The sequence below is a fragment of the Peromyscus leucopus genome, chromosome 13 (genome assembly GCF_004664715.2).
Source record: "Peromyscus leucopus breed LL Stock chromosome 13, UCI_PerLeu_2.1, whole genome shotgun sequence".
Classification (NCBI taxonomy): Eukaryota; Metazoa; Chordata; class Mammalia; order Rodentia; family Cricetidae; genus Peromyscus; species Peromyscus leucopus.
The window spans coordinates 27,407,543-27,421,968 of record NC_051074.1 but is presented as its reverse complement, the minus strand read 5'-3'; the positions used below and the strand labels follow the sequence as shown (position 1 = coordinate 27,421,968).

Genomic DNA, 14,426 nt, shown 5'->3' with positions numbered 1-14,426 from the left:
AGTAGTATAATCTATTTGGTCATCAGGGCATGGTGGTGCATGTCTTTAACCCAGTACTAGGGAGGCAGGGCTCTGTGATTTTTGAGGCTAGCCCTGTCTACATACTGAGTTCCAGAACAGCCAGGCATATGTAGAGAGAAGAGACTCTGTCTCACAATAACAAGTAAACAAAAAAGTGATCAAAAAAGAAGTAAAATAATTTAAATATTGTTCATCTAATATATAAAAAGTTACCATCTCAGCATGTCCTCAGTACTTGAATATATACATTCTTTGACTAGTTAATTTGTGCAGATAAGTGGGTATGTGCTACATATGTGTGAGTGCACGGATAATATGATTCCATGCACACCCATGCTTGCACATGCAGGTGATGGAGGAGGATGTCAGGTATCTACCTTTGTTGCTCTATTATTTCTTCATTCTCCTGAGATAGGGTCTGTAACCAACAAAAGCTCACTTGCTGCTCTAGCCAGTGAGATCTTGGAATCCTCTCCATTTACCCTACAAATTCTGGGACTACTGCAACATACAGCCATGCCCAGCTTTTTATGTTAGTTCTGGGATTTGAACTCAGGTCCTCATGCTTACACAGTAAGCTCTTATGCATGGAGGCATGTTCCTAGCCTGGTATTTTCAAAATCATTCAATAATGAGGGTGTTTCTAGTTGTATATCCCATTTCAAGTACTCAACAGTCACTTGCAGGGACTCCCTGTAGTAAATATGAGACAACTCTTAAATATGAGAAACCAAATCCCAAAAACTGTTAGAGCACCCAATTTAATAACCTGCTTCAGTGTTGGTTGTTTATTGAAATAATCTGTTTTAACTGTGCAGTGGTGGCGCATGCCTTTAATCCTAGCACTCGGGAGGCAGAGCCAAGCAGAACTCTGTGAGTTCGAGGCCAGCCTGGGCTATGGAGTGATCCCAGGAAAGGCTCCAAAGTTACACAGAGAAACCCTGTCTCAAAAAACAAACAAAAATCTGGTTTAAAAGCTAGCTTGTTTAAAAGCTTTAAAGTTACCAGCTGGGCAATCTGAGTCTTTACTAATTTAGGACTAGAGTCCAGTGGTACCTATGAATATATAAATCCATATATAAATCCAAATGGGCCGGGCGGTGGTGGCGCATGCCTTTAATCCCAGCACTCGGGAGGCAGAGGCAGGCGGATCTCTGTGAGTTCGAGGCTAGCCTGGGCTACCAAGTGAGTCCCGGGAAAGGCGCAAAGCTACACAGAGAAACCCTGTCTCGGAAAAACCAAAAAAAAAAAAAAAAAAAAAAAAAGAATAAATCCAAATGGAGCCTGTTCAGTTTTTCACATGTGTGAATTTTCATACTGAATATACTCTGTTAACATTTGTTTTCTCCCTCTTCTATTCCCCTTTCTAGGCAGAAACATTTAGTTGTAATAAAATAAAAGATAATGACAAAGAAGATGGCTGCTTCTATTTCAGGTACTACTTAAATCATTTCCCATTTTTATGTGTGCTCAGTATAGAATAATTCAGGTTAGGGCTGGAGAGATGGCTCAGCAGTTAAGAGCACTAACTGATCTTCCAGAGGACCTGGGTTCAATTCCCAGCACCCACATGGTAGCTTACAACTGGAGTCTGTAAATCCAGTTCCTGGGAACCCAAGACCCATGACGAAACACCAGTGCACATAAAATTAAAAAAAAAAAATAACATTTAAAATATGAATAATTCAGGTTAGTGGGTTTGTTTTTTTTTTGTTTTGTTTTGTTTTGTTTTTGTTGTTTGTTTGTTTGTTTTGGTTTTTTCGAGACAGGGCTTCTTTGTGTAGCTTTGTGCCCGAGGTTAGTGGTTTTTGCAGTCTTACCTAAGAAAAAGTAGTTTATGATCAAGAAGAAAATGTTCAGAAGCTATTTGGAGAAAGGTAGTGTTTGCTTGGTTTTTGTTTTGTTTTTTAAATATTGCTCTGTAAAAATGTTTTTGAGGGAAGTTGTTGTGATGTATTAACATTAGAACCTAGAAAATACATGACAAGAATTTCTTCATGATATCAGAGCACTTTAGTATAATCATTTATTTTTGCGTGTGTTATCTAAGTGTGTGTGTGCAGGTGCGCATGAAGGCCAGAGGTGGATGTCAGCTGCTTTCCTGTATCGTCCTCCACTGTTTTTATTTTTGAGACAGGACCTCAATGATTCTGCAGGTTGCCGTTTTGGCCAGGCTTGCCAGCCAGTGAACAGTGCTGGGGTTGCAGATACATGGGCGCCAGGGTCTGAACGCAGGGCCTCGTGCTTGTACGGGGGACACTTCACCCACTGGTCCACCTCAGGGGCCTGAGTTTTCAAGCCTTCTGCTTTTAGCCTCCTTACTTCTGGGGTGTCAGTCATGTAACACTGTGACCTCTGTTAGATATCTTTGTTCATAGTAAGGCTAGTGTTTGCACTCTTTGTGGTCTTTTGAACAAAAGTTCTAGGTTTTTATGTACTCAGATGTGTTGAGACTTTCTTTTATTATTAATCATCTTTAAAAAGTCTTTAGCCGGGCGGTGGTGGTGCATGCCTTTAATCCCAGCACTCGGGAGGCAGAGGTAAGCGGATCTCTGTGAGTTCGAGGCCAGCCTGGGCTACAGAGCAAAATCCAGGAAAGGCGCAAAGCTACACAAGAGAAACCATGTCTCAAAAAAACAAAAACAAAAACAACAAAAAAAAAATCTTTATATTATGAAAACATTCTTCTATATTATGGTGTTGACAATTCCATGATCAATTGATTTGGTGATTCACTAGTAGGAGGACCCATCGAACTTTGTACAATTTCACTCACTGCTGTGAATTATTGTGGTAAAGGTCACAGAGCAACATCTGCAGAGAGAAGACTTGTGATAATATCCAAGAGGAAGCAGTTAGAGGCTTTAAAGTGTCCTCTCCTGGTGGATCTCATAAGATGTGCTTTAATTATCTAATATCAAGTTATGCAGGGGAGGTGATTAGATCCCCCCACCCCCGACAGCTAGCTTTGGAGTCTGTCCTGGAACTCACTCTAGACCAGGCTTGCCTCAAACTCACAGAGATCTACCTGCCTCTGCCTCCCAAATGTTGGGATTAAAGGCGTGCACCACCACTGCCCAGCTGATTAGATATGTTTTGGGGAGTGCTAATATAGCCAGTCCCTGAATACCATACTTGCAGGCTTCCAGGAAAAAAGCAAGCATTTAGCAGGAACTGTAGTAACACAAGTGTTTGATCAGTATAAGCCACACTGACAAGTACAGAGTATCTGTCATAAATCTCACCTCACAGGTGCCAGACAAGAGCAAATACTGTGAACAGGTCTTTCTAAGAACACTTCAGATCTGCTGTGTTATACTTATACCTGGAATTGATTCTGCTTTGGTATTTTGGGTTGATTTTCTTGGGGAGGGGTACTGGGGTGGTGGTGATAGAAGGGGCAAATCTGACTAGATATTGGGTCTAGAGTCTCACATTTGTTAATACATTCTTCTTGAACTACGCCTAGGCATGATTATTTCCTTAGAACGTGGTGTGAATTTAGTGATCATAGTGTTTTTTCCAAAATATGTATGCAGGATTGTTTGTTGAAATGATAGATATTCTTTAGTAATAGTTCTGTTATAAGCCATAAATTCAGGGGCTGGAGAGATGGCTCAGGGGTTAAGAGAAGGCTGCTCTTCCAGAGGTTCTGCGTTCAAGTCCCAGCACCTACATATTGGCTCACAACTGTGTATAACTGTGGTCCCATAGGATCTGACAGCCTCTCTGGTGTGCATAAAAAATACATGCAGACAAAACACCCATGTAAATAAAATAAATAAGTCTTTGACAAATAATAATAAATCATGAATCCATTCATGTGTCTGTTTCTAGAGCACACATTGATTTAATGGCCCATTTGCCTGCATTTTGCCAATACTACAGTATTTTAGAAGTCTATTATCCCCTGAAAAAAGTTTCTACCCTATTGTGCTCCCTACAATTCTTGACCTTTTGTTTTACTATGTAAATTTTAGAAATAATGCAGCAGATTCCAATAATAAAACACCGATGGTAAAACTAATTAGGATTTTGTGAGGGCAGAAATCTGGAAGCATCTTTCAGTCTCTAAATATGGTATATATTGATAGTGGTTTCCTGAATTTTTCTTACAGTGTTTTATAGTCGTTTTCAAAGTCTTGCACATCTTTCCTTAAATTCCTAAGTAGTTGGGTTTGGGGTTTTGTTTGTTCATGTGTAGTTTTATTTTGTTTGTTTTTTTTTTTAACAATATTGTTAAGCATTTTTATGTTCTGTTTATTGTGGCAATAGAAATCCAGTTGGTTTGTGTCTGTTGACCTTGTAGGAAATAGACGTATTCCACTCTCTGTAATATCTAGTTTTGCGTTAGAGTTCTATAGTATTCAAATGCTCTATAAATATTGTGCGGCGTAAATTTAAATACAGTTAACCAATTCAATAACAATTCTTTATGAGGTTTGTCTTTTTAACAAATCTTTATTACGTTAGTAGTAGTTTGTCTTCTCTACTGTGCTTTGTTGTTTTCTTTTGATGTCTTTGCTCTTTTTTGTTTTGGTAATTTTATCATGCTCTGCAGCGCTCTATTCTTATATGTATTAGCGCAATTCATTTTATTTTTTTTTTTTTCTAGATTCTTACAGATGGTTGTGATCACCACAGTGGTTGCCTGGGAACATTTAACTCAGACCTTGGCAAAGACCAACCCGCACCAGCCGCCCATCGATACAATTTTTTTTTATTATTACTAACAAAAACGTTCACCTCCATCATACTGCACAAATGTTTTTTTACTCAGAAGACATATTCTTTATCAATTGATGCAATAACACTCTGTTTAAACTTAGTGTGAAAAACCAATAGCATAACCTAACGTAATGTTAGGTCTTTAGCCAAAGGTTCTGTTTTGGCACGAACACTCACTTTCTTTATACTGTTCACAAAATACGCCGCGCGCCATGTAAACAGACAGCAATAAATATCAGACCTTGAACGGATAGCTGGCGACATGGCGTTTATCTAGCCCCCGTGATTTCTGTATTTGACGTCGCGGTTGTTAAGCTAGCTTTGTTTTTGGGGTTTTTTTTTTTCCAGTTTACCGCTACATCTCCCTCAAGAGAGCACACTGGGGTCTGGAATGCCTCCCTATGAATAGGGAAGTAGCTTTTGCATTTATAGTATTTTGCATCCAATAAATTAATTCCACGCTATTCTAAAACCTAATAGATACTTCATTTAGATAGAAGTGAGTAAATACCATGGTAACATAAGAAAAAAAAGAATACAAACCTGTTGCGCTGTAGAGATATTTGTTTATAATCAGACTCATAAAATCAAACTGGATACAGTATGCCCCAACTTTGTTATTGTCTTTATCCCTAAAAATAAAAGGTAAAAACAAAATTTAACAAAGATAAATTATTCAAATTCACAACATTGTACCTTTTTCCATAATCAGCGAATGAATAAGTTGAAAATTTCTAATACGTAAACATGCTTTGCATTCAAACTTAGAATCTACTTATTCATTGAAGTATTTATATCTTATCTGAATGTGCGTCGCGAGTGTTTTTCATGGCTCTTGTAGGGATCACCTTTTGCCTGGGGATAATTTTTTTTTTGCCTGCGAGTTAAGGAATGTGGAGGCTAGAACCAAACCATCGTCCTCCAGCAAGCGGACAACCAAGTCAACTCTTCAACCGGGTTCATCCCAGCAGCAAGCCAGTAATTTCCTGTACACATCTTTAATCCTAGACTCTACCTTAGTGCATTGTTACATGAGATACATAACAAAGGTTTAGATAAGGAAAAGTAAAAATAATCAGGAATAGAACAAATGAGAAGGCTGGACATGAGGTGGCTTCAGTGTTAAGACTAACTGACGCTCTCATTCCAGAGGAACCCAGTTCAAATTCCCCAGCACCTACGATGAGAAGACTAACTAATCATTTTGCTTGTAACCTCCCATCTGCAGCTCCTACATACACGTACTTATATATCAACGCTAAAGATCACCAATAGTTACATATAAACTAATGGAGAAATACAATCTTAAAAAACGATATATAGAGTAAACACCAAAAAACCATGAGGATACTGTGTCCTTTGATGCTAATCATTTCTACATTATCAAATTCCCAACTAACAGTTTCATAATGTCAAATTTATGCCACTCTTACTATCCTTCATGTGACTCTTTCACTCTTCAGGCCTTATTTATATATTAATGCCTGACTTTATATATTCAATCCCACTTATTTTAAACTTATTATCAATAATAAATTCAGTGCCTGTTTAAGTATATACTAGTCCTATACGACACCAATATCAAACCATAATCGAACCATAGGGAAGTTATAGTAAAATCAAACAGCGATTCGCCAACAAAAGCCAAAAACCAAACCAACCCAATCAAACAAAACCAATACCCCCAAAGGGCAATATAAACGCCAAACCCCAAACCAAAAACAATGAAACCAAAAACACTTTCCCTGGAAGAAAAGACACTACTGCTTTACAGATGTGTACAAGCTGAGAGCGAGGCACACACAGGTATAAAATTATATACGATTAGTCGTCGATAATTTGTCCCCCAAAATATTGTTACCCTAATCAAACTATCTGGTCAGAGAACAGAAAAGCTACAATGACTTAGAAGGCAGTGTACACACCGTTAATCCTAACATTTCCAAGGCAGAAACCATGTTCAAGTATATTAGCAAGCATGGGTGAACTTTCATGCCTATTAAGCCCACACGAGCCTTTAAAGCCCCAGAGGTGGCGTAGAAAGCAGAAAGTAGTATAAGGCGTTGAGCGACCAAAAACTAGAAGCTTTTAGCTTAAAGCTCAGCTTTCGAGCAAGCAGTTTCAGCTAGAGACCATTGATGAGGACACAGAAGCTTCCAGCCTGAGAAACAGGTCAAGTGAGAAGTGGCCAGTGAGTTAGCGTCTTGTTCTGGCCTCTTCTATCCCAGTGTCCACCCAATACCTGGTCCGTGTTTCATCGTATTAATAAGAACTTTTAAGTTCATTCACCAAGGATGGTTCCTAAAGCTGAGTTTCACTCTTAAGACTGCATTCCTCCTGGAGCCAGTCTAGAGCAAGCTCAGTCATTAACCCAAAAGTCACAAGTCCTTATCTCGCTAGACAGTGAGAAAGAACACACAGACTTCTCATATCACTTGCACTATACTTTGAGCTCTCACCCTGAGTTCACTATAACTACCCTAGACTTCTTCCAGTCGGATCCTTACTCTTGATCTAAACAAATAATAACAACCAAAGAAACAAACTCCGAATCCTACCCCAAAAAATATACCGGTACTCTGACACACAACAGAGCTACCTTTATCTATGCCGCAAAACCACATTGAACTTTGAATAACCACCTACGTACCACCAAGGAATATAAAGGGAAACTCTAGACAAGTTCTGCTTTTCATCTAAAACAGAAAAAAGGCGCATACTTTAAAACACTGACCAGAGTAAGACCTGGAAACGAAGACTAAAAACAGAAGAGTGAACCACTGTAACCTAGCCGACAGAGGAATGAACAAGAACTAGCCGAGCAGGCAATTGTTGAACATGCCATTAATTGCCAGCACGTGGAGCAAGGGAGCATTTTTTTACAGATCTTCAAAATAGCAATAAATCATAAGTGCATAATAAAAGAGCAACACTAGCGTTACACACACACACTATCACACACACACTTATCACGACACACACACACAGAAGAAAAGTTGCAGTGCTGACTGGTGTTAGTCCAGCTGATCCAGCGGTGAGACAGGGAACGAGTCAAAGAAGCGGAGCCCAACACTCAGAACAAATCCTTGCAAAACTCCCTTATCAAGTGGTGAAGAGTGCACAACTTGGTAAGGCAGAGTACTAGAACAAAAATGGGGTGTAGGCGGAGAGAATAGTTAGATGCGCAGAGGCAGAGCGCGCCGACGCACGAAGAAGATGAAAACGCTACCATAGTCTCAGTTCTACTAGAGAGAGCCTATGTACAGCAGCTTCATATCTAGCACTTGCCCGGGACGCTCGATATAGCAAGATCTCGTAAAGGCCAGACAGCTACATCTGTGAGAGACGACTACGAAGCCGACCCGTAACTCAGTCATACTACGTGCTCTATCACGACTATGCTCGTATCACTAGCACAAGTGCGTCAAAAAGGCACATTAGGGAGGCGAATCAACAACATATTATGGGGCCCAGGGCACTTCTTAAAGTCCGCGTATCAGGTGTCCGACAGTCAGCACACACCTCGTACACACAAACAAATTAAACATTCATGGCGTGAACAACCATTATATGACACCGGACTACCACCCCGCCAGATAGAAATGCGACGTAAACTTATATTAAACCAACCTTACTACGCCTCCCTAGACAATAATCACAGAACTTTTCTACTGCCAAAGAGCCTGATGTTCAACGATTAACCAGAAGATACCTGGAGATAGTGGCTCACACCTGTAATGCTCAGCAAACTGGAGAGTGAAAACAGGAGGTTTGCTCTGCAGGATAAGCCAGCTCAGTCATCATAGTTTCCATTAAAACAACTGTCCTTCCCAATAAAAGATAATCTCATGGTGCTACAATTTTTAACTGACAAAAATCATTTATATACTATACAAGTTAAAAACATTTTAAAAAAAGGATAATAGGACAAGAATAAATCTAAATGGCTCAATTGCTGGCTATACAATTTAATAGTAACTGTGCCTTAATGCACAACAAAAAGAATCGATCAAACTGATAGAAGAAATATAATAATGCATATCCTGAGATCTCATTCTCAGGAGACAGAAAATACAAAACACTATTACACATTAGAATAGGAAGCATGTATATGTGTAATCTTTAGGAAAATCACTCAGAAGAACGAGAAATCTGTAACTACAAATTTCACATTGTATGAGTTTCTGTTTTGTTTTTTAAGACAGAGTCTTACGGCCCCTGACAAGCTTGAGAACTCACTATTAAGCACAGGCTTCCAACTCACTAAATCGTGCCCCTCTACCTTCCAACAGCTGGGATTTAAAAAGCAAGTATCACAAACCTGAGTTTTATAACTAGCTAACAAATGGACAATTACAAGACAATACATGATGTGATAAAGGCAAGAAATGAGAAAGTGAGCAAAAAACAACAGGATTGAGCCACAGGAGGCTTAGCAGAACAAAGATGCTTCTATGAGCACAGAAAGAGGTAAAAATATGAAAAGATTAGTGAAAAGAAGAATTCCCCTCATGTTGAAGTTTGAGTAAGCGCTTCCAGAATTACCACAAACTAAATTTAAATGACTTTGTGGCTGCATTTTGAAGAAGTTCGATTACAGCTGAGCACAATTCACATCTTTTCAGACCCGAAACCATCCCAATATTGAACATTTACCAAACTTTTTCTTTTTTCTGAAATATTTGGGAAAAACCCCTGTTAAGACACAGGCACCTTCTTCCCACGTGAGGATGCTTAGCGGGCCCAGTTCCACGTTTCCTAGGCATGAACTGGGAAGAGAAGCAGCAGTAGCAGACACTTGAGCATTTGTTCCCCCAAGCAGACATTTTTGTTCAATGTAACACTAGCAGTGGTTTGTCAACAAACCATTTACTGGTAAAAAAACTGATTTCAGTGTAAACTGCCCGGGCAGCATTCTGAATGCTGGCCCCGAGCTGAGCCTCTGAATTGGAATATTAATAAGTGTAAACATGTTCCCAGTTCCTATTGCATTTAATGTGGAAAGTTAACTAAAGGTGACACTAATCTATTATTTGTGTCAGTATGCAGTTCATTGTTTTGTAAAACCTTTATTTAACATATACTTCTTGCAGATTCTATCTATTGAGGTACTATACATGAACAGTTCTATCTATGTATACGTAATATATCTATATTTAATATCTTCTGAGTTTTCTATTGTTACTATATATATATATCTAAGAAGCTGACTTCTCTGAATCTAAGGTAGTGTGTGTAGGCTAGATCGTCAGTAATATCAGTGAGTATTCAAAATCTTCTTACTCGGCTTATCTAGCGTAGTAATAACAGCATCTTAAAGCATAGCTAAGAAAACCTATACTAAGTATTCCTTAGGACTCTTCAATGAATCTTTAATGATGTTCTTTGTTATAGATAAACATACTCATCTAAAATTGTTACTGTTCGTACACTCGAATGTGTGTACTATATAAAATGCAACCACTAAAACTCACCAGAAATGGGGAGCTTTTGCTTTATTTAACAAAGTCATAAAAAACTAAAAACTGATTCGGAAAAGAAAAAAAATATACTTAATGAAAACCGGCAACGATTCAAGTCCAGAAACCCGGAAAAAGGTGAAGCAGAGATCAAACTCCACAATTGGACACAACAAAACATAAAACGCATAGATCAAAATAAAAAAAAAAAAATCAGGACTGAAAGATGCTCAGTGGTTACAGCACTTGTTCCTCAGAGCCTCTTCAACAAACAACCATATGCTCACAATCATCATCTCACTCCATCAATCCCATGCTTTTTTCTGGACCACCACAGCATACAATGTAGGTCAATACATATGAGTAAAAGCATCAACCACATATTTAAAAAAGAATATATTTCATAAAAGCATATTAAAAAAAAAACAAATCACCAATTGTAGTACATAATAAAGTTATCGTATATGAATCTAAACTTTTCCAATCTAAGGATTACAATTACCAAAAACCAAACCAACAACACACACACAAAACCCCCAAATCCCAAACCCCCACCCTATATGCATATTAAAAGTAAATTAATGAAAATTCATAAGGGGGCCTTAACCATAGTGGAAAAAAACAACAAAAGCCCAGCCTTGAACGCCAGTTACCAAGCATCCACAGGCAACATCCACAACCCATTGAAGGAAGGCACAATTCAGGACAGACCAGCTGAGGCTCGGCACCTAGTGTGGTACTCAAATTAGGGTTGCCAGAGGTTTAAATGACAGGCTCAATGGCCCGTCTTGGTTCTGCAATTCCTCCTAGCACGAGTTAATATTTTATACTTAGTTATATTTAAGATTTTGTATATCAGTAGGTTGCGTATTGAGGTATCTGATGCATTTGGGCCTTTGAGTTTACGTAGTTCATCTAGTGCATACATAGTATACGGTACTCAAGGACTTCTACGACTTTTATGATGATAAGAGAGACTATTCTAATATCGCTGATTCTCAACCTAGAAAAGGAAACGTTTGATTATGTTCTTTGAGCCACACACTTTTATACTTATATCTCGATACACGTGTCTCAGGTGAGCTCGTGATATGGTAGCCTCTATCGGTACCAAAATACTTGCCATGTAAGCAATGGTGGCCTGCTGGGTGTTGGGCTGCCTAGCTGATGGCAAATGCATTTAGGTTAGCACTCTACGGACACCTAGCAGAGAATCTCAAAGCCGGCATCTTATGATTGTGATTACCCAGCTGACTTCGCTTTAAAAGTGGGCGACCATTGACAGGTCCATCGCAGAGCGACCTGTCTATTTCCTTACGAATGATCAAAAATAATAAGCATAAATGGTATTAAAATAACAACCATGTTCCGAAATAAATGCCATCTAAGTGGTGGTTTAAAGAAAACTGTGTAACAACCTAAGCTCAATGAGAGAAAGAATCCACCGGTAAAGGTGCACCCCTATGCTCCCAAGTCCCTAGTAGAGGATGTAAATGACATCCGAGTCCGGTAGAGCAATGACAAACTAAACGCACAACCCACGATGCCCTCATTTCGCGAGATAAAAAAGTACCGCGAGAAGGAGGGTGGAGTCCTTCCGGCAGCTCTCCCGAAATCATATGCAAAGCGAGAGCGAAAAAATGCATAGCGCGGCACAGGCGTTAAGACAACAGAATGCGTGACAGGAAACAGGAAAGAAAAAACGATCTATCCAAACACAAGTTCATCAGTGGCAATGGCAGCCGAATGAGCGAAAAACCTGCGGTTCGTGGTGCGGTCTTTAAACTCCCGCGTAAATCACTAACCAAAGCCAGAGTAGAACGACTAAAATTTCACAAAGCGAGCTAGGCACGCATTCTAAGAAAAACCCACAGCAGTCCTAACGAAGCAACAACTCACAAGCAATAAGCCAGTACATAGTTGTCAAATCACATACTGAAGACACAATATGAAAGAAATCCACCCTCTGCATCCAAACCAGGACTTCTCTACCCCACAGACATATTTTCGTAAAGAGTTGCATAATCCTCTCATCCAACTGGATCACTCGATCACCAGAGCTGCAAGACCCTAGCCCTCGACCTCACAATCCTCACACTTAACACATATCCAAAATAAGTTGCACAAAAATGAATACTCCTCTGGCTTACAACGCGCCAAACCCTGTTCACACCGCACATCCCAATAGTCCAACAAAATGCCAGGCCCGAACCCACAATTAACATCACCAGGTCCATCCAAAAGAAAGATCCCCGCACTTTCTAAGAGAACACAAAACCACAAAACTCCTATACTTCCACACACTTAAACAAGACAGCACTATAATAACTAAACAACAGGAGATTTGCCCACCTCCGTGAATCCAAACAATGAGAGCACTAACATGCGAGAACATGTCATCATTTCTGGGTCTGGTTCAGCGTATCCATACTAAACCCTGAAGTGATTTACACACGCACATAGGCCACTATCTAGCACATATTAACTTTGTTATCAAACTGGACCAATAACACAACTTATATACATCCTACTATACTCGTAGCAGAACCACCTTAGATGCACATGAAAAGCTCAATCCTTTTAATATTAATCCCATATTATATCTCACAATTTAAATTGGTTTATTGGCAATTCCCGGCGAGGAGAAGAACACAACGAGTCTAGTCCTAATCTCCTAGTAACCCTTCGATCTAGCATACACGCAATAGAACGAATCATGTCGCATAAACCATGGACAGTGAACACAAAAACTTCCAAGAGAGTCATATGACAGTGCCTCTACCTCCTCGAAGATTCTTAGTATTTAAGGCACCGCCGTAATGTAAACCGACCAACTCTTGCTCACCCAGGCACTACCAGTAACTTCTCTTCGTATTGCAACATCTAGAACTCTGGTTCAGTTTTCTAGCGCATCTATGATTACCACGCAACAGTAAACACCTTGGTTTGTACACTTACCTTTCTCGGTAGGATATGCGGATTCCATATGGACATGGCTCAAATTAATCTAGCTGCGAAACAAAGATAATTGTATAGTTCTGTTCTTGGAGATTCGGAGAAGTAATTTGTGAAGTTGATAAAACATTTACCATGATATGTAGTAGTATATTTTTAAAAGTTACTTTTAGATTATATGTTATATACTTTAATCTGTATTTAGAAACTTTAATTTATTATGGAACACAGAAGAGCGGGTCCCAGCACTAACAAACTACGTCAAAAACCCTGGTTGTGTATAAACCACCATCGTGGCGGAGGCTGGAAATAAAATGAAAGCTACAAAGCGACATCCTGTTAAGTAAAAATGTCTGAAAACCGCATGCTCCAGTGCTCTATCGACTCAGACAGATCTCTAACCAGCCTTGTGTTTTAAAACCTCCAGACTTGAGATTTTTAAAGAGAGTCCAGCAATTTACAGTTTGAAAGAAAGCAGTGATATAGGATAGCTGTGACTAGAGCTTGACATGCTATTTGTATGGAAGAATGAATTGAAGGGAAGAAACTTTGGGACTTCCGTAGTAGAATTGATCTTCAAGGAATACACGTAAAGCTCCAAGAGCATGATAGACTAAAGCCAGTCTGAAGAGAAGTTACCAGAGATAATTATCTAAGCAACCAGCTAAGAGAACCCATTCTTGTAGTGATTTGACAAAGATCGACTGATTATGGGCTCGTCTATTATAACCACGCCTTATATAGTTGTCCAGAGCACCAGATCTTACTGTATTGTGACTACCTAAGAGACTAGACTGCCTGACAGGCTGATAATTGCTAAAAAGATATATTCGCAGAGAGGAGATTCAAGAACAGCCCAAAAAGATACGTGGACTTGTCATACAGATATACGTAGATATAGTCTTAGGTAACATCCTACTAATTGAAAGTCATAGAGCACAGTAGGCAAAAAAGAAATAAAAATATCCGCAAGTTTACGAGTGTAGAAAAAAGGCACCAAGAAATTAATAGTTGGAGCCCAAGGCTTGTCCTGCCAAGAGACCTGAGAAGAATTAAGAACCAGAGACAAACCTAATTGATCACAAATAGGTAATCAGAGGGGCGTAAGGTGCCCCCTAATTCAAGGAACCTACTACCAACTCAGTGAATATCCTGAAGCACTTGGCGTCTCTAGGGACTCTGCTTCAACTTTCTTCTCCCAATCTCTTTCCCCTGACACCCTCCCCCAACGCAGACTTGCTTGGATTGAACTGTCTGCGGAAA

General features: G+C 39.4%; 1 protein-coding gene across 1 annotated transcript in view; it reads left to right on the top strand.

Annotated features, from left to right (window-relative positions):
* Smchd1 (structural maintenance of chromosomes flexible hinge domain containing 1) overlaps positions 1-14,426 on the top strand; it is a 153,866-nt gene that overhangs the window by 97,535 nt on the left and 41,905 nt on the right. Inside the window, exon 34 of the mRNA XM_028874083.2 lies at positions 1,392-1,456. Coding sequence (XP_028729916.1) covers positions 1,392-1,456 — 65 coding nt within the window. The remainder of the gene's footprint in view (positions 1-1,391; positions 1,457-14,426) is intronic.